The sequence below is a fragment of the Heterocephalus glaber genome, unplaced genomic scaffold, assembly GCF_053883595.1.
Source record: "Heterocephalus glaber isolate CG9 unplaced genomic scaffold, H.glaber_assembly_v1.0 deba00001428, whole genome shotgun sequence".
Taxonomy (NCBI): domain Eukaryota; kingdom Metazoa; phylum Chordata; class Mammalia; order Rodentia; family Bathyergidae; genus Heterocephalus; species Heterocephalus glaber.
The window spans coordinates 24,688,370-24,707,822 of NW_028258293.1; the positions used below are offsets into that span (position 1 = coordinate 24,688,370).

The window sequence follows — 19,453 nt, forward strand, 5'->3', positions numbered from 1 at the left end:
ACCTTATTGGTGATTTACTCCTTTCTCTTAAAAAAAAAAAATCTTTATTTCAGTTTGTTGTTTAATAGCTCTTACTAATCATCCGTGGTCCACTTATTTGCTCATCCCTGACATTTTCCCTCTTCCCTTAGTGGCTTGTGTTCTGTTTCTCTATAATTTATCATGATTCTTGGTGATGTCAGTACTGACATAGATGCCCCTTCCTTACTCTGGCCTTCAGTTCTCCATCTCTCCGCTAACATGCACATGTCTTTCGTCTTCTTCGGTTTTTTACTCCCATTGTCATGCCATACATTTCATTATCACCAATATTTAAATCTTATCCATGACCTAAATTTCAGGTAGTCCACTCTCCAGTCAGTCACTTTTGTCATTTAAACTCTTCCTCTCTGTTGTTATCACTCCAGCATCCTTTGATCCCACCAGGAGCTATAACCTATGGTTCCTATCACCTTTTCCCTATTGATAGCCTCTCTCCCATATCTACGCTACCCTCCTGATTGCCTACTTAAAACGTCACTATTATAATCACTTTCCATGGTCATTGTACTTTCCTAAGTAAATGTTAACACTTTAAATTTGGCATTTCAATTTATCTCTATTCAGTCCATTTTGGAGACACACACACTCACACATGCATACCTTTTCTTGTTACTTTAAATTTGTAATCAATAATCTCAGGTATATCTCTACCTACTTAATCTATTTTCTCTCTTCCCTCATCCTTCCCTTATTGAAGAATTTAAATCCCAGGTAAAATAGCAACATTCATGCAGATACAAAATAAGCACACAACAATGATGTATTTAATACATTAATGAGAGGCTGGGGATTTAGCTTAGTGGTTCTGCCGCCTGCCTCGAAAGCCAAGGACCGGAGTTCAATCCCCGGTACCAAAAAAAAAAAAAAAAAATTAATGAGAGTACCAGCATGACATTAACATCAGTACAAATAAGAATACGATTTAAGGAATAAAAACTAAAACCTATTTTCTATACAGTTCACTTCCTACATTAACAAACCTTGTTATTCCATTTTCTTTGTCAGTATGATTTTATCATTTATTAAGCTCTTGACCAGGAAGATAAAAATTTCAAATAACTTTATTATTCAACCTAGAAGTACATTTAAATGAACATCAACTTATGCAATTCTTTAACAGATATCATAAACAACAGTTTACTCCTCAATATTTTTCAACCACTTTATCTCAAAATTCTGACGTTGCTATTTTCATTTATTCTAAACTGTTAGTCTTACCTAATACTAATGTTCCAAATTGCAAGAACCATCCTAAACAGGATTCCTTTTTTTTGACTCTTTGAGACAGGGTCTCATTACATAGTTCAGGCTGGTGTCCTCAGCCTCCAAAGTTTTGGGATTACAGGGGTTCGCCACCACACCTGGCCTATTTTTTATAAATATATCAACTTCGCTTCTCTCCCTTTGATGACTGTTCCTTATCGTGTTGATTAAAACTCTACTTTGTCTTATGATCAGAGTCTCTATGTGGTATTAGTGAGGAATGAGCATTTGACACATTTTAATTCCCTATAAAATAAAGTGAATTTGCATTTACCAAGAAGATGAATCATTGTCAATGCTAGATAAGAAACATTTGCATTTTTGTCATTTTTTTAAACAATCTACATGGTTGCAAATAGAGCCTAGATCCTAGTTAACCAAACACAATCAAAGGAGCAGACCTTTACAGAACCAGGTAATAACTGGAGGGTTTGTTACACAACACCCAACATTCCACTGTGAGGATGCTCAGTAATCTTTTCTCTCGTTTACAGATGTTAATAGTGTTTCTGGTTCTATATAGGAACCATCTCCAGTACCCTGAGGTTTTCAGCCAAGAAAGACTTATGAAGAACTGGCTGGAAGTTTTCTAGGTTGAAACCTAACCCAGTACACAGTACATAGGATATTTTCTTGGCTTACTCTCACTCTGCTTCTCCTAGAACCATAAGTCACAATCTGTGTAGATGCTACGGGCATAGTTGGTGCTCAGGGTTACTACCAGGAGATCCAGAATGAGGATGAAGGTCACCTCTGTCCTGTTCTTCACTAACAGCTATTTCCTAAATCAAATCTGTGAGGTTCTGCTTGCTTTGGGGTCTTCAAGGCTCTTACACTGATAGGTGGAGGACCAAAAGAAGGAATGTGTGGAAAAGTAGAAACATTTACCAAGACTTTGCTTAAATGAAACATGTACTCCAGAGTGGCTTAATTCTTATCACACTTGATGTGAACATAGAAATGCAATTTTTTTTTTAAAAAGGAGAATAAGTATACATAAATAAAGAATAGGCCATGATATCTGAGAGCTCAAAAAATGGTCTTATTCTGAAATCCTTTGTGTTTGTTCCCAGGCTAACCATGTGAAGTTTGGAAAAATGTGAATAGGATAGGCAAGGAACTGTTTTGGCTTTTACTTCTTTTTTTTTTCTTCAATTAAATTCTCCTGAAGTATCTGCCAGTTGAAATGGTAAACGCATTGGAAGAGTTCCACTGTGGCCTGAGTAATAACCCCACCCCCCACCCCCTCAGGTCCCACCCTCACCTTCCATGCCCAAGTTTATTCACTGAAACCTGATCACCAGTTAATAGCATTTGGAGGTAGAGCCTTTGTAAACTGACTGGGTCTTCAGGAAAGAGCCTTTTTACTATATGGGACACAGCTGGAGGGGACCATCTATGAATCAGAAAGGTTTTCCAGACGTTGAATTTGCTTGATCTTGGGCTTCTCAGCCTCCAGAGTTGTGAGAAATAAATTTCTATTGTTTTAGCTTACAGTGGATAGTGTTTGGTTAGAATAGCCTAAATGGAATACGGTTCAGAATATGCTACTCTGGTTCAAGAATTGTTTTGTTTTGTGTTTTTTTTAGATAGGATTTCCCTATATAGTTCGGGCTGGCCTTGAACTCACTGTGTAGCTCAGGCTGGCCTCAAACCCATGGCTCTGCTCCTGCCTCAGCCTCCAGGGAGCTGGAGGGTTCACCACCCTGCCTGGCTAATACAAGTATTTCAAACCTAAGGAAATGGAGACAAAGGGAAATGCAGGAAGAGCTCTCTGCCTCCCCCAGTTGTTAGAAGTAGAGCATTAACTTCCCCCGCTCAAGGTGTCCTGACTTTCATCTCGCACTTCCCACACCAGCCAAGGGAAAACAGCCTGTCACTAGAGATGGAACACCAAGAAAGTATCTACACAAGCAAGCCTCACTAATACTCCTCATCCTTCCTTAGATCTACTGTATACTGTTCCATGGGTTGCTACCCTAAGAAGCCTAAAACCTCTTCTTTTATCTTGTTACTTCTCCAAAAATGTATTGTTCTATATGAGGATGCTATGTCAGCCCAAGTTCTAACCACTCCTTTATTTATTACTGAGTTTCTCCCATGTTTATTAATACCACACATTTCCCGTGTCACTAAATTTGCTGGGTTTTCTCTTGTTTACCTGTCTTTTGTCAGTCTAATTGTCAGAGTCCCAGTTGGAGAAAGTATGAGGAAGAACAAATGGTTTTTCTTTCCGTACACCATCATTCATTTGGGCATTTTGGAGGATAACTGAAAATACCTCTCTAGGTAATGTGAGAGGAAGAAATGAGAAAGAGACTTGGGAGGGTGAAAAAATTGTCCCAAGTCCTAGGTAATTTTTGTATAAACTCTTACGGTTTAGAAAATTCTAGTGTAGTTTATCCTACATTATAGTAATATACTATTTATATAGTGTAAGTTATAAGTCAATCAGATCTTCCTTATTCTATCTCTCCCTCAGGGTCTCAGCCTTCCATTTGCTAGGCAAGCTACTTCGCAGTGTTTCCTCCAGGAAGCTGCATTTTACATGAAAAAGGTCAAAATTTCTCTTCAGTTCTAACCACCACTAGGTTACTTTTACTGAAATAGTACTGTACTAGGAAAATTTTCCTTTCCAAAATCCACAGTCAAAACAATCTCTGAAATAGATATTATTATGAGTTTCTTTTTAAAACTAGGAATGAAATTGAGTTTAAAAGAGGTTAAATTCATTGCCTAGTGAAAAACAAACAGCTGGCCAGTATATACTGCATATGGTGGCTGCAGTTCTAACTCGAGTCTGTGTAACTTGGTAAAAATGACCGAGTTCTTACAATTCTAACCAGCATAAGCGTGTTCATTTGGAAGCCAGGAATTCAGACTTACAGTCATATGTTGGTAGTCAGCTTCTTGATTCATTGAAGTGAACATTTTTCTTTGGTAATCGTTGGTACTTAATGCGCATGCTATAACTTGCTGGTGTCCATTGCCTCATGACTTGCTGCCCTTTCCAGCCAAGAGAGTTCGTTTGGTACTCATCATTTTTGGTATTCATTGCACTTCCTGGAACCAATTAATGACAACCATCAAGGTTCCACTGTATTTAGGTTATTTCAAATTTTTTTTATGTTATACATTTTTTCCATGATGAGTGACCTTGTGGAGAGATAATTTTGTCCAAATGGAGGCATATTTTAAATCTAATTTCAAATAAGTGTGAGTTCTGGGCCAAAGGATTAATATATAAGAATTTTGATAGGTATTTCCAAATTCCACAGAAATTCTGTCATATTGTACATCAGTAAACAAGTATGAGAAGATCTGATTTCTAACATGACTAAAATGGTAAATTCTTTTCATATTTGCCAATTTGACAGATGAGAAATCATATCTTGGTGTAGTTTTTATTGTATTTTCTCTTACTCATAGTAAATTAAGCATATTCTAGTTATGTCTCTGGGTTTTGTTTGTTTGCCTATTTTATTTTGGTTTTTTGAGGTACTGTCTTGTTGTATTTCTCAGTCTGATCTTGAATTCCTAGACTTAGCTGGTACAGGAAGGGGGCACCGAGCCAGGCTCATCTGTCTTTTGTGTCATCAGATTTCTGATTGTTTTTTCTCTATATTTTAAGAACCGCTTATATATTGGGAAAAATGAGCCCTTGACTTGTAATATAATTTGAAGATAATTCTCCTAAGTTTTTCATTAAACCGTGATTCTTTGGTTCTGTTTTTTGTTGTTGTTGTTGTTTAGTTTTTGGGTTTTTTGTTGTTGTTGTTGTGTAAAGATAAAGGGAATGATGTTTCAGGCAACCAGAATAAAATGCATAAAGGCCTAAAGGAGGCAGAAGTTTAATACATTTCCAAAACAAGAAAGTCTGTATATCTTGAATGGTTTAATTGTATTTAAAGCAATATCTATAATTTAGATTTAAAATGTACTTAATTTTGACATACTAAGATAATGTTTGGGTGAATTTATTTATTGTAAACATTACAGTAAAATACTTTTGTGTATGTGTTTCATCCTTATTCTTTCTGTTCCTCCTTCTACAAATAAAACATAAGACATACAGTATACTTAAGTCTCAGGACAATTATTTAATAAGAGATATGAGGTCAGCTATTAATAAATAATAATTGGAATAACAATACAAATAAAGCTACCATTTATACAGCATTTATTTTAATGAGAAGTGCTTTTCAAAGAGTCACAGTTAGTAAAAAGGAAGAGTCAGAATTCCCACAAAGATCTAAACCCCAAACTTGATAGCTACTCCACAGTTTTCTCTTTCGTATAATGGATGCTGATAACTGTTTTCTGAAATCGTCATTGTCCTTGTCTTGCAGATATAGAGCTATGTGGAAAGAAGAGGAAAATAAACTGAACGTTTTTCCTTACTCTGACATAAATATATAAAATTGTATATTAAATTCATTGATAGGCAAACTCTCAAATTCACTGACATCTACATTTTAAATTCACATCTCCTGAAACCTGGCACGATTCTCCTGTCTATACGATACTGAATACCAGCTCTGAGAACACTCTCAAAGAAAAATGAGTGGCACCGAGGTTGTAGCTCAGTGGCACCGTGCCTGCCTCGCAAGTGCAAGGTCATGAGTTTGATCCCCAGTACTGAAAAGAAAATGAGTGGAGAACAGAAAAACAATGTTAAATTTGTATAATAAGAATTTTATATACATATACATACATTGCACATCTGATATGAACATGTGATGTTTTGGAACAATGGGGCTACAAAGCCTTTTTTCCTCAACGTATGTACTGTTTTTAAATTGAATTAAGAATCAAACATTAAAAGATAGCTAATAAATAAAAAATGAATATTCAGGACCCAACAAAAAAGTGACTGATGAAAAGTGATACAGAATCTTTCACTGTTGGGTGATAGGGCTGAGATGTAAACCACATTTTCAAGGATAAATTTGTCTTGGGTTAAAACTCAGTCTGACTTGCCTGAATTTAGTCTTAGAGGACATCATGTTAAGCTAATTCCTAGTGTTAATGGTAAGTGATATAATATTCCTTTAACTATTTACTAAAAATACAGGAATTCAGAGATATTAGATTAAGCATTTTGACTTTTAATTTTAAGAATGAATATAATTTTTAAAATATTTTAATGGGGAAAATATGCTGTCTCTATTAATTACTTTTTGAGGAAAACTTTGTCTGGAATAGGTAATGCTGGGCTAGGATTATTTGATACAAGGTTTTGAAATTATATGCTGTGTTTAAAATGATAAATGGATCTACATCCATATGCTGTGGCACTAGTATTTCTGAACTGGGTATGTGAACATGGATTTGTGAGGCTTAGAAGAAATGTAAATATCTCATGAAACTACAGTTTCAGATATGAAAATTCTCAGGGGTTACCATAAAAAACATGTTGAACTGGCAAATAAATGCTAAAATTACATACAAATAATTAAGAATATATTAGGGGCTCAATGCAAGTAGATGCTGAGAAAAATCCTATTGGGATAGTAAATCCGTGGTATACCCTTAGCTCTTTTTGAGGTGATTAAATTTGACCAATAGGTAGAAGAGAGTGGGTGAATATAATTACAGGCTCCTAAGAAAAGAAATCAGAGGTTTATCTGAGCAGATGGCATATTTAAATGTCATAGTTGAATGGATGGGAATAACATGGGGATAATAGGAAATCATGTAAACATGAGGATGTAGCGAATACAGGACAATTAATAAATATAGAAAAGAATTAGATGAGAGGAAGGGGATCTGGGGAGGGGGAATATGTGTAAAGAAAGGTAATGTGAGGGATTGGGGACTTACCTCAGCAGGACAGCACCTGCCTGGCAAGCATGAGGTCCTGAGTTCGATCCTCGGTACCCAAAAAAAAAGTAATGTGGAGATGGATGTGATCAAAGTATTTTATATATATGTTTGACAAATTCCATAATGAAACCCAATAATATAAATATTTGTAGCCAAGTTGGGAGCATTTACTTAAATTTATTTAAATTCCTTGGCAAGATTTGAAAACATATGTCTAGCCCCTTCTAAAATTTGCTTGGTCCTCACACCATAAATAATGGGATTGAGTGTAGGGGGTATGACCACATACAGGTTGGCCAGCAGGATATGGACATAACGTGGAAAGCGTTTCCCACCAAACCTGTAGGCAAAGACAGAAAAGAGGGCAGGGATATAGAAGAGTAGGATGACACAGATGTGGGATCCACAGGTACTCAGGGCCTTGGACCGGGCTTCTCGAGAAGAGAGGTGGAAGACAGCTCGGAGGATGTGGATGTAGGAAACAGCAATAAGGATGATGTCCAGGCCTGTGGAGAGAAGAGCAGCTGCCAAGCCATACCAGACATTGATGGAGATGTCAGAGCAGGACAGATGGGCGATGCCCATGTGCTCACAAAATGTATGTGCAATGATGTTGACCCGGCAGTAGTGTAGTCTCTTGAGGAGAAAGATGGATGGAAACATGATGATGAAGCTGCGGGTCAGGGTGGCAGTGATGATCTTTCCAATGACCGTCCTTGTGAGAATCGTTGCATATCTCAAAGGGGAGCAGATGGCCACATAACGGTCAAAGGCCATGGCCAGTAGGATAGCAGAGTCAGCCACAAAGAGGAAATGGATGAAGAACATCTGAGTGAGGCAGCCGTCAAAGGAAATGTGGCTAGAACCTAACCAGAAGTTGGCCAGAGTCTTGGGCATGGTGGAGGTAGACAGCAAGACATCAGCACTGGCCAGCATGGACAGGAATATATACATGGGCTCGTGCAGGCCTGGCTGAGAGATGATGGTGCAGATTAGAATGCCATTGCCTCCCAGGGCAGCTATGTACATGGTGCAGAAGGGGATGGAGAGCCAGATGTGTAGGTGCTCCAGCCCAGGGATACCAGTGAGGAGGCAGCCTGCTGTGCGAGTGTCAGAGTTGTTCACAGTAGTCATGCTGCCTGCAGATAAAAAAGCCATGATTTTCTGCAGAGCCCTCACCTGTATCATAGGGGAGAAATAGCTTCAGACTTTGGACACACTAACAGAGTGCCCATAAAGGCTTGCAAACAAGCATAAGGTCTGTACATGCTCACAGGCTCTACAGCAGTCAAAGGCTCAATACATGGGCATGTTATCAATAGCAATCACACACACACTGTGCACAATTTACATAGTCATTGACCCTTTCCACAGATGTAGGCTATGCATCACCATTCAGGAACTCTCTACACAGCTATAAAACTTAGAAAACTCTACAGTAAAAAAAATAAAAACAAAAACAAGACAAAACATTGCCAACAGCACAGTTGCCACAGGTTCTGTAAAGCAGTCATAGGTTGAACACCAAAAAAACCATCTGGGGCTGGGGCTGTAGCTCAGTGGGAGAGCATTGCCTAGAATGATCAAGGCCCTAGGTTGATCTCAATACAGCAAAACAAACAAAGACCCTCAGTAAACTCTGTGGGTAAGCGAACTGTCACAAACTCTGCAAAAGCCCCAGGGTCTGCACAGAGGGCAGCAGTTTCACACCAAAGAGCAATTAATTGCATTTAAATAGCAGGCTTCAAGAGTAGGATAGGGAGCAGTAAGTACTGAAGATCTTATACTCTTCTCCTAGACATAGATCCACTGATATGTATGAAGACAGGGGAGGAAGTTATGGCACTCAGAAAGGCCCTCGGAGAGCTTGAGGAAAAGACCTGTATCAGAGCTGCTCATTAGCTATTGACTGTGTGATCTTGGCTAAGTCACTGTCTTCTCTAAGCAAGTTTTCTGATCTTTAAAATGAGCAAGTTGTTACCCTGTTTGTGTAATAAAGTTGGTCTGTGGAAGCCTTAATAAGTGGTGTTGTGTGAAGTATGATATTGTCGCTACCAGGCTAGGTAGGAGGGAGGGTACAGGACGGTGCTTCTAATACGTGGTCCTTCCTTAGACTGGGGTCATCAGTCAGGGAACTTGCGAATTCTTGGGCTCTATCGTAAGTCTACTGAATCAGAAAATCTAGATTTTGGGATTAGCAATCTATGTTTTACTGTTTCCCAATTGATTCTGATTCGCCCTAAATTTTGTAAGCCACTAATGTGAGAACTCTCTTATTTTATTCTCTACCTAGTCTAGATTTTCATCACTTCTGCCTGAATCATTACATTCTCAGTGTACACTGGTTTCTGCTGCATTCTCACTGAAAATGCACAGATATCCTTAAATTTGTGTGTGTGTGTGTGTGCGTGCATGTGTGTGAGATTCTGGGGACTGAATCCAGGGCTTTCCCACTAAGCTACATGCCTAGCCTTTTTATATTTTTTATTTTGAGACAGGGTCTTGTTAAGTTGCCCGGGCTGGACTTGAACATGTGATCCTCTTACCTGGGACTCCCAGAGTGCTGGAATTGCAGGCTTGCACCACCATGCCCTGCCTTTTTCTTTTTTTTTTTTTGGGACAGGGTCTCATTGTGTAGCTCAGGTTGGCTAAATTACTCAGGTTGGCCTTGAGCTCACCATCTACCTGCTTCAGCCTTTTTTTGGGGGGGGGAGGTTACTGGGGATCGAACTCCGGACCTTGCTCTTGTGAGGCAGGTGGCAGAAACACTGAGCTAAATCCTCGGCCCTCAGCCTCTTGAATGCTGGAATTATAGGCATGTACCATCACGCCTAGCACTCATAAATTGTTTCTAAAATGTTTAACTGCTGTAAGATAAAATAGGTAAAACTCTTGAAGATATAGGTGAAGGCAAGGACTTTCAGAACAGAACCCTGATAGCAGCAGAAGAAATAACATCAAGAATCAACAAATGGGATTATTTCAAATTAAAAATTTTCTGCACAGCAAAGGAAACAACCAACAGAGTGCAGAGATGACCTACAGAATGGGAAAAAAATGTTGCCAGCTCCTCCTCAGACATAGAACTGATATCTAGAATATATAAAGAACTCAAAAGAATTAGACCCTTCCAGAATAAAAGACACAATCAAAAAGTGGCCAATGAAGTGAATACATACTTCTCACAAGAAGTACAAATGTGTGGGAGCAGTTGCCAGCAGTATGTATGAGATGGATATGCAGAGGTTAGGGACTTTTGGAGTCACATACCCCAAACCTCCTGGAATGCATGGTTAGAGATTAAAAGGAAGCCACAGGGCCACAAGTCCTAGTAGGGTCAAACACACCGCCCTAAGGGATGAGTGCTGTGGTCTTTGTTCTCCCCATACTCCGATTTATCATTTAAATTGATCCCAAGGTCAGTCATTTAACAGACCACCCTGACCTTTCCTGTCCCCTAGATGAGTTCCTGCCCAGACACCCTTCCTTTTCCTTTGATCCTTGCTTCCTGGTTCAATCAATAAAAGGCCACTGAGGCTTTAGCTCAGGGCTGTCATTTGAGACTTTCTCTCACCGAGGGGTCTCGGTTAACGGCAGCCGCTCTGGGCCCTCTCGGAGTATGGATTGGACGTTAATTCCAAGTCATATTTGAGTAATCTTTCATCCTTTTGTGCTGTGCCATGTTCAGGAACTACAACACAAATAGCCAATAAATAAATGAAAAAATGCTCAATATCTCTGGCCATTAGAAGAATGCAAGTGTAAAAAACACTTGGTTCCATTGTAGTCCAGAAAGAATGGCTATCACCAAGAAATCAAGTAGAAGCAAAGGGTGGCAAGGTTGTGGGGGAGGGAGGGAAGAAACCTTTCTGCATTGTTGGTGGGAATGTAAACTAGTACAATCACTATGGAAATCAGCACGGAGATTCCTCAGAACACTGAAACTACAAATTCCATTTGACCTAGCTATTTCGCTTTTAGGTATCTTCCCCAAACAGTTAAAGACATCATATGAAGGTGATACATGCATACCCATATTTATAGTAGCGCAATCCAAAATAGCTAAATTTTGGAAGTGTCCTATATGTCCACTGACAGATGAATGGTTAAAGAAAATGTACCTACAGTGGAGTACTATTGTGCTATGAAGGATAAACTTGAATCATTTGTAAGAAAATAGATGCACCTTGAGACTATAATGTTAAATGAAATAAATCAGACACACAAGCTGGGGTATTGCATGGATTCTATGTGAGAAACTCAGAATATAAGTAAAGAACAAAACAAAAAATAGATAATAGGAAGTAGGGAGATAGATCTGTTTCAAATGGGAAGGGCAATAAGAGAAGGGGGAGGAGTGGGGGAGGAGATGAAGAAAAATGATTAAGATGTGTTATATACATGTTCTAATTCCCCGTGATGAATGCAATCATTATATACTGCAATAGGTACCAGTAAAAAACAATAAAACAAACATTCACACACAAATACGTATGCATATTTACATTCATATGTGTATATATGTATTCATTCATATATATGTATTTTTGTATGTAAGTATATTCTTAATAATTTCCTTATGTGTTCTTTTATATATAATAATTCTCTGAAAGACTCACTACAAACACACACACACAACACACACACTTACTGGTTTCCCTACTCAAATATCTGTGTTACTGAATGTGCTTTCTTTTTCAGTAATCTTTTATACATTCTACTTCCTCTATTTTCATTGTCCTCTTTATATACAGCCTATATTCATTCCCTCCCTCCCTCCCTCTCTTCCTTCCTGTCTTCCTTCCTCTTTGTTCCAACAGGATCTCTCTTTAGCTCAAGCTGGCCTCAAATTCTCTAACCTCTTACCTCACCCCCGCCCAAGTGCTGGGATTATATGTGTGTGCCACTATGCCAGGCTAAATGTCTTACGCGGAAAGATTTTTCTCCTTCCCCAATATGGCTGAAATAGATACTTCCTTTATACTGCTGTATTCGGCCTCTCTTCCCCCCCCCCCCATAGTGTATTTTCTTTTTTCTTTTTTTGGTATAGGGTATTGAACTTGAGTCCTTGTGCTTATGAGGCAAGCGGCATAACCACTGAGCTAAATCCCCGGCCCCTCTGATACTGTATTTTCAGCTCTACTATGCCATGGACTCCCTGAGTGTCAGAGCTGTGTCTTATTTACTGATGTCAGGGATGGAGTTTATATTTGTCAAATGTTCAGAAGGTGAGAGAATAGGTATGTTCCCACTGTGCCATGCAGCTTTACACTAAAGAGGTCACATACCAACACCACACAAATCCCTGGCTTGTAGTCACAGATCTTCTGCTTTCACCCTCTCTTCTAGTCTGTGGCTTGTGCCACTTGTTGTCCTCTTGTTCATCCTGTACTACTCGCACCTGCTTTTCTCTGTGACATTAGCACCAGCATAGACTTTTCTGCCTCTAAGCACAGGCAGCTGTGCTCACAACACTCTGTCTTCCATCCCAGTGACTTCCGTCTGCCCTCAAACTCAGGCACCCACTAACTCTTCCACACGTCAGGATGAATGAGCACTTCCAATAACCCCACATGAAGCTGTCCATCCCACGGCCCCTTCCATCAGAGCTCTCACTCCTTCTATATCCAATCCCTTTGTCTATGGATTCCTCCCTCTCATTCTTGAAACTTCCTCTTCTTTCCAGCATGTCTCCTCTAACCAAACATCTCTGGGCCCCCAAAGAAATTAATAATTTTTAGAGTAGAATCAGAGCAGAGGGAAAGTATTCAAAGCAGGATGTAGATTTCAACTCGAGCCTGTGTTCTTTGGTCAGAAACTTGAATGATACTATCCACACTTCACATTTTCTTCTCTCGGTCACTTCAGTTTCTCCTGGTGCTTTCTATTCCTGGTTTCCATTTTTAGGCGGTAGCTTTTGTTTGATAAATGCATATGTCTGACCTATTACAAACCTGGGCAAGTTTCACTGGAACCTCTGTTATCCTTTTACTTATTCTTGTTGACTTCTTAACCAAAGAATTTTGATTCCAAACCTTCTCTTCTCTCCTCTCCTCTAAGCTCTGGTACAGCAAATATGTTCATCTCTCCCAGCAGAAATGCACACCATCAAACACAAACTCTTGCATCTTGTTTTCTTTATATTCTGGCTACAATTCTCTATCCACCTTGTCTTTTCTTTCCATTGGAGAAATTATCTCTTCTTTTCCAAAGAATTATTGCCTTTTGTTTTTGAGTCCTTTATCTGCCTGCTCTGTCTAGGAAGTTGACTCGTACATCCTTTGTACATGGTTCCCAAACACAGGAGTTTAACCATTCCTTCCACTGTCCCTCAGTGCCTGAGGATAAAGCTAATTTATGGTTCATGCATCTTCCTTAGGAGTCATATCACTTGCCCACTAATCTCTCCATTTTCAGCTGGAAAATGATTCTCTAAATGGTCCTTCTCCTAACCAACTTTCCAGGTAAACACAATTCACTCTGGCTACCCAGGCTCATTGTTCTCATTAGTCATCTGCCTTTTTTTTGTGGTGTTGGAGATTGATCTCAGAGCCTCCTGCATGCTAGGCAAGTACTCTATCACTGAGGTAGCCTGGAGTCCCTGCTCTTCTTTGAACATTGCCACAGAGCTGTGCACCCATCTGGTACCTATTTCCCATTCCCTCCTCATTAATATCTCTCTACATCTTAAAAATATCTGATCCAAACTTACCTCCCTGATGCCACTTTCTCAGATTCTGTGTCTCAATTCAACACTTAATACATAGCTCAGGCTTCCTTAATATATAGGCTAGAATCTCAGGTCTTGCCTCATCCAATGTTTATTCCCTTTTCCTTTGGGAGCAGAGATTTTCCAGCCCCTATGCTTTCTTCCTTTCTCAGCTCCAGTTCCCTCCCCCACCATTTAGTCAACATGCACCTGTTCAACACAACAGCATGAGACACATAGAGCCAAATCAAAGAGATCTATTGATATACACTGTGAATATCTGGGTGGAGGGCAAGGAAGAATTCAGCAACAACTCAAAGACACTGAGCCTGAGAGTTTTTATTAACTTCATTTTGCATTTGCAGCTTCAGTACCAGTTCTCTTCTATGCCGTCAGTCCCAATCAGTTCCTATCTTCCTTTCTTCCCATTGCAGTTTTTGAAGCATTTTCCTTTTGAGGTTTTTTTTTATTTATCATCTTCATAGTGTCTGTCTTCAAATCCATGATTCTTTCTCACTTTGGTGCTTTCTTTACCCCTCCATTGCCCATAAAGAGCTTTTACATTCATATGTCATCCTAAAGGGAAGGGTGTGTGCGCACTGTCTTGTCCATTCAAACATTTGCCAAAGCTTAATTGATTTCTTCCCCAAGACAACATTTGAGGTCAGTAGATTATCAGTAATCACAGTATGAAGTGAGTACAAAGTGCTATGGGAATCCAGAGTGCAGAGGAATAATTCGGCCCAGTGTGAAATTGTCTTTGGGACTGGAGAGAGAGAGAGAGGGAGAGGGAGAGAGGGACTAGTAACTAAGACAGTAAATATTATCAATCTGTTTCAGCATCTTCCAGATTTAGGATGACGATTTCTGGGCCAGATTTCACTTTTTTTTTCAGTTTGTTTGTTCTCAATTGAGGTACAATTTACTCACCATAAAATTTAGCCTTTTAAGGTAAAAAATTCAGAGGCATGAGGCCGGGGATTTAGCTCAGTGGTTCCACCACCTGCTCCGCAAGTGCAAGGTCCCGAGTTCAATCCCCGGCACCAAAAAAAAAAAAAAAAAAAAAAAACAGAGGCATTTAGTTCATTTACTTGTGTATCTATTGCTATATCCAAATTCCTGAACATTTTTATACCCCAGAGAGAAACTTCCTGCCCATTTGGATCACATTCCATAGCTCCCATTTTCTCATCCCCTAGAAACCACTAATTTATTTTCTGTCTTTATAGATTTACCTATTTGAGACATTTCTCTTTAAAGGGAATTAAAATTATATAGCTTTCTGTGGATAGCTTTGGTAACTTGGGAAACTTTTTTATACCTTACCCATAATGTGGAATATTTGATTATTTCATTCCTCTGTGTGGTCAAACAATATTTTACTTCATAGATATAGTGCAGTATATTCATCTGTTGGTGGACTTGGGTTATTTTCCATTTAGGGGACATTATGGATAGTGAGGGTATGATTATTTGTGTTCATATTTCGGTGTGGGTATATTTTTATTTTTCTCAGGTTTATACCTAGAAGTGGAAATGCTGGGTTACACGGTAACTCTAAGTTATTGTTGGAAGGACTGCCAGAAGTGGCTGTACCTTTCCACATTTCCATCAGCAGTGTATGAGGATTACAGTTTCTCTCCTGTCTTCATCAACACTTGATGTCACATGAAATTTGTTTGTTTGAGACAGGTCTCACTATGTAGCCCAGGCTTGCCTCAAACTTGAGCTGATCCTTCTGCCTCAGTCTCTCCAGTGTTGGGATTACAAGCATGTGCCACCATGCCGAGCTTTCACCTGAAATTTTGAATCTTGACATCTTATTAAATATGAAGTAATTTACTCATTGTGGATTTGATTTGCTTTTTCTGAGTGATTAATGATATCAGTCATCTGTCCATGTGGTCATTGGTCATTTGTGCATATTCTTTTGAGAAATGTCTTTGTTTCTCTCTCTCTCTCTCTCTTTCTGTGTATATATATATATATATATATATATTTTTTTGGTACTGGATATTCACATGGACCTCAGGACTTTGTGCTAATGAGATGGTGCCGGAACCACTGAGCTAAATCCCCTGCCCATATGTAGCTGTTTTGCTCATTTTGTATCTTGGAAATTTAAGTATTTACTATTGAATTGTAAGGATTCTTTATTTATTCGAGGTACATGGCCTTTATCAATTATGACTTAAAATTTTTTTTCATTCTTAGTATTGTTTTCTTCCTTTTTTTGGTGGTATCTTTTGAAGCCTTGGAGGTTTTTTTTTTTAATTTTTGATGAAGTTCCTTTCTCTTGTTACTTATGTTTTTTGTGTCATATCTAACAATATTTGCCAAACTCAAGGTTATGAAGATCTTCTCTTATATTTTCTTTTACAAGTCTTCTATCTTGCCAGTTACACCACCATGGCCAAGAAAGATGGTACACCTCAGTGAGTAAGACATGGCCCCATTTCACAGGCAAAAGAAATGCCATGAGAATGCATAAAAAGCGCTAAGTGACAGCCACTAAAGCAGATGCTCACATCATCAAATGAGAAGATGGTCAAGGTTTTGCAAACTGTGGATATAGATAGAATTAGATCCCCAAAAAACCAGAATGGAAGGAAAAGTACATGGCTTCATGAAGGCCGAGCTCCACTGATACCACACAGATCAGCATACTATTTCCTGACACAGCCAGCAGGTACCTCAGGCAGACAGGGATGGAGACCCACACGTGCAACTGCTTCAGGCCACAGATGCCAGTGTGTACAAGCATACCATGAGGGTGGAGTATTTGGCAGTTGATATAGTGCAGTATGGTGGGGAACTTCTACCACTTTTCTGTCTAACAAGAATAGAGAGCTAGTCTGTCATAGTTAACTAGCATATATTTATTAACCCTCAAAGGGCTCAGCCATCTGAGTCCCACCCACTCAGTGATGTTGATTATGGGTGTAAATATGTGCAATACTCCAATGGCTATGTTACAGAAATCTTGGAAAGAAATACACAGAGACACAGAATTTGGATAAAATAATGAAATTTCTTCTAGCGAGCAGGAGGGAATGCCAGAAGCCTGTCTGGTCAGTATCCATGCCCTCTTTGTTCAGCGTTTCCCTTTTTATATCCTTTTTAGCCATCATCTCATCCCTAGTGGTCTTTTTTTTTTTTTTTTGGTACCGGGGATCAAACTCAGGTCCTTGAGCTTGAGCAGCAGGCGGTGAAACCACTGAGCTAAATTCCTGGCCCAAAATAAGGGATACTGATTACCTTTTTTTTTTTTTTTTGGTACCAGGGATCAAACTTGGGACCTTGTGCTTGCAAGGCAGGCACCTGAACCACTGAGCTAAATCCCTGGCCCCCCTAGTGGTCTTTGATGTGTAAATACAATTCCAGTTCCTATTTACAAGTCACAGACACAAGATAGGCACATATACATTGTAAATTCACCCTGGCATGGTAACTTCCTTAGGTTAATGAAGTTACCCATTAGAGTCAGATAATCCTCACCTTAAACAAGGAGTTACAGGAAAAGTAAATATTAAAAAACACATTACTTATTTTGCTTCTACAACTGCCTTAATATTCAATGTATTAAGTTATCTAAAACTTTTCTGTATCATTCTTCCCTCTGTTTACTTTGGGATAATTCTTCTATCCATTAGGAGTTCTATCCAGTTTATCTACATTTTTTAACACTAGCATTTGGTAGTCCTGAGCTGTAGCACTGTGCTACTGTATAAATTTTGAGATCCACTGGATGACACAAGGACCAAACATTAATATTAATATTATAACAAGAAGAGGACTCAGAAGAGGTCCTATCCAAGTTTTTTTTATCTTGCCCAAGTAAAATTAATCTCATAGGACAGCACTCCTATACTAAATTTCTCATCAAGAGCCTTGATCTGATCTTTTAATTTGTCTAGTGATTCTTGTATTATACCAGATTTATTAGTATATTAACAACTCTTTTTACCAAGAAATAAGCAAGTCCCTCCTTTCTGGGCTGTGAGCAAATCGAGAGCATGCCTATTTTGTAATGACATTAGCCAGTGAATCTAGTTAGGTTTCTAAAGCCTGAAGTGTGTCTCGAATTTCCTCAAGACCTTTTTAAATTTCTTGTCCTAATGAAATATATTACTCCTTGTAGCCAAATAAGATCCTATGGGGCTGGCATATACACAGATATAAGATTACATTGACCTTGTTTACAATTGTTACAATACCAGTGGTCCATCCAACAAGGGAGCCATTGATCCAAACTTGTGTTTTCTCTTTGCAATATAATTTTTCATTAGAATAGCCCCCCACAGTCAGAAGTTACCCCAGGTCCCCACAATGTTTTTATCAAAGAATATTGTAAATGGATAGCCTTCCGGTTCCCATTTTACCATTTTAAAAGTCACATATTGTTCATCAAACTTTTCATAACTAGGCCTAAACACCCATAGTTCGAAAACAAAGAAACTCAAGGCAGTGGTGATCTGGCACAACACAATAACCCATGTCATCCTTGTTGGTATTTTTCAGCCGTGCATTGACTCACCAGCCTCCGGAGTGGTGAGAGCAGGGCTTTGAGTGCGTTGTCTTTCTTGGCTTTCAGCATCAGCTTTATTGTTACCTTGTGCAATGAAGTCTTTGCTTTTCTGATGTCCTGAACAATGTATTGTTGTGACTTTGCTAGATTCCCATACTGCCTCTAGCAACTGTATAATTTCCTGTTTATTTTTAATTAGCTTCCCTTCTGCCATGAGAACACCTCACTCTCAGTAAATCATGCCAATGATGTATAATGTAGCAAATGCATAGCAAAAGTCCATATATATATATATACACCTTTATTACCCTTTGCCCACCGGTGTGCCTGTATGAGTGCCCAGAGCTTAACACATTGCACCGACAGCCCTGGGTAAGACCACCTCATCCTTCATGGTTACCGCATATCCATCATGATGAACCCCATCTTCCATGAAGCTGCTCCCATACGTGAACAGAACGAGGTCAGCATCGGACAAGAGTGTCATTTGCAAGTCAGGGCAGCTGGAAAAGAGCTCATCAGTGACATTCAAGCAGTCATGATCGGGAGGGCCTGTCTCTGTGGGCAAGAAGTTAGCAGGATTTAAAGTTTTTATAGAAATAAACCACAAGCAGGGATTCTCACAGAGAAGGGCTTGATACTGAGTAACCCAATTATTTGACAGCCAATGATGCTCCCTTGTGTTCAGCAGTTCTAGGATTGGGTGTGGAACCTGCACAGTCAGTTCCTGACCTAAAGTAAGCTTGTCTGTTTTTTTGAATCAACAGAACTGAAATTGCTAAGGCCCCAAACAATGAGGCCGTCCTTTTGTTACTGAATCTAAATTTTTAGACAAATATGTCACCGGTTGATTCCATGGACCTACTTCTTGGGTCAACATTCCAAGGGCCACAGGGTTCAGTTTTTTTCAGTCACAGATGGAGTAAAAGGCCACTTTACATCTGGTATGCCTAGGCCTGGGGTGGCTGCCAAAGTCAATTTTAAATTTTTTTAAAAGCTTCTGCCTGTTCTACAGTCCAATGCAGATGATTCTCCTCTTGTCCCTTTAGGGCTTCATAAAGGAGTTTAGAGATTTCTGTAAAACT

At 39.2% G+C, this 19,453-nt stretch overlaps 1 protein-coding gene across 1 annotated transcript; it reads right to left on the reverse strand.

Moving 5' to 3' along the window:
• Positions 1–7,305: 7,305 nt before the first annotated feature.
• Or52b6 (olfactory receptor family 52 subfamily B member 6) lies at positions 7,306–8,319 on the reverse strand. Its single transcript, XM_004863481.2, has one exon. It carries the CDS (start codon positions 8,317–8,319, stop codon positions 7,309–7,311), a length of 1,011 nt encoding a protein of 336 aa, XP_004863538.1. The 3' UTR covers positions 7,306–7,308.
• Positions 8,320–19,453: the final 11,134 nt, after the last annotated feature.

What these genes read in the sequence shown, in the direction of transcription:
- Or52b6 (XM_004863481.2), bottom strand. Translation starts at nt 8,319, where the DNA reads ATGATACAGGTGAGGGCTCTGCAGAAAATCATGGCTTTTTTATCTGCA.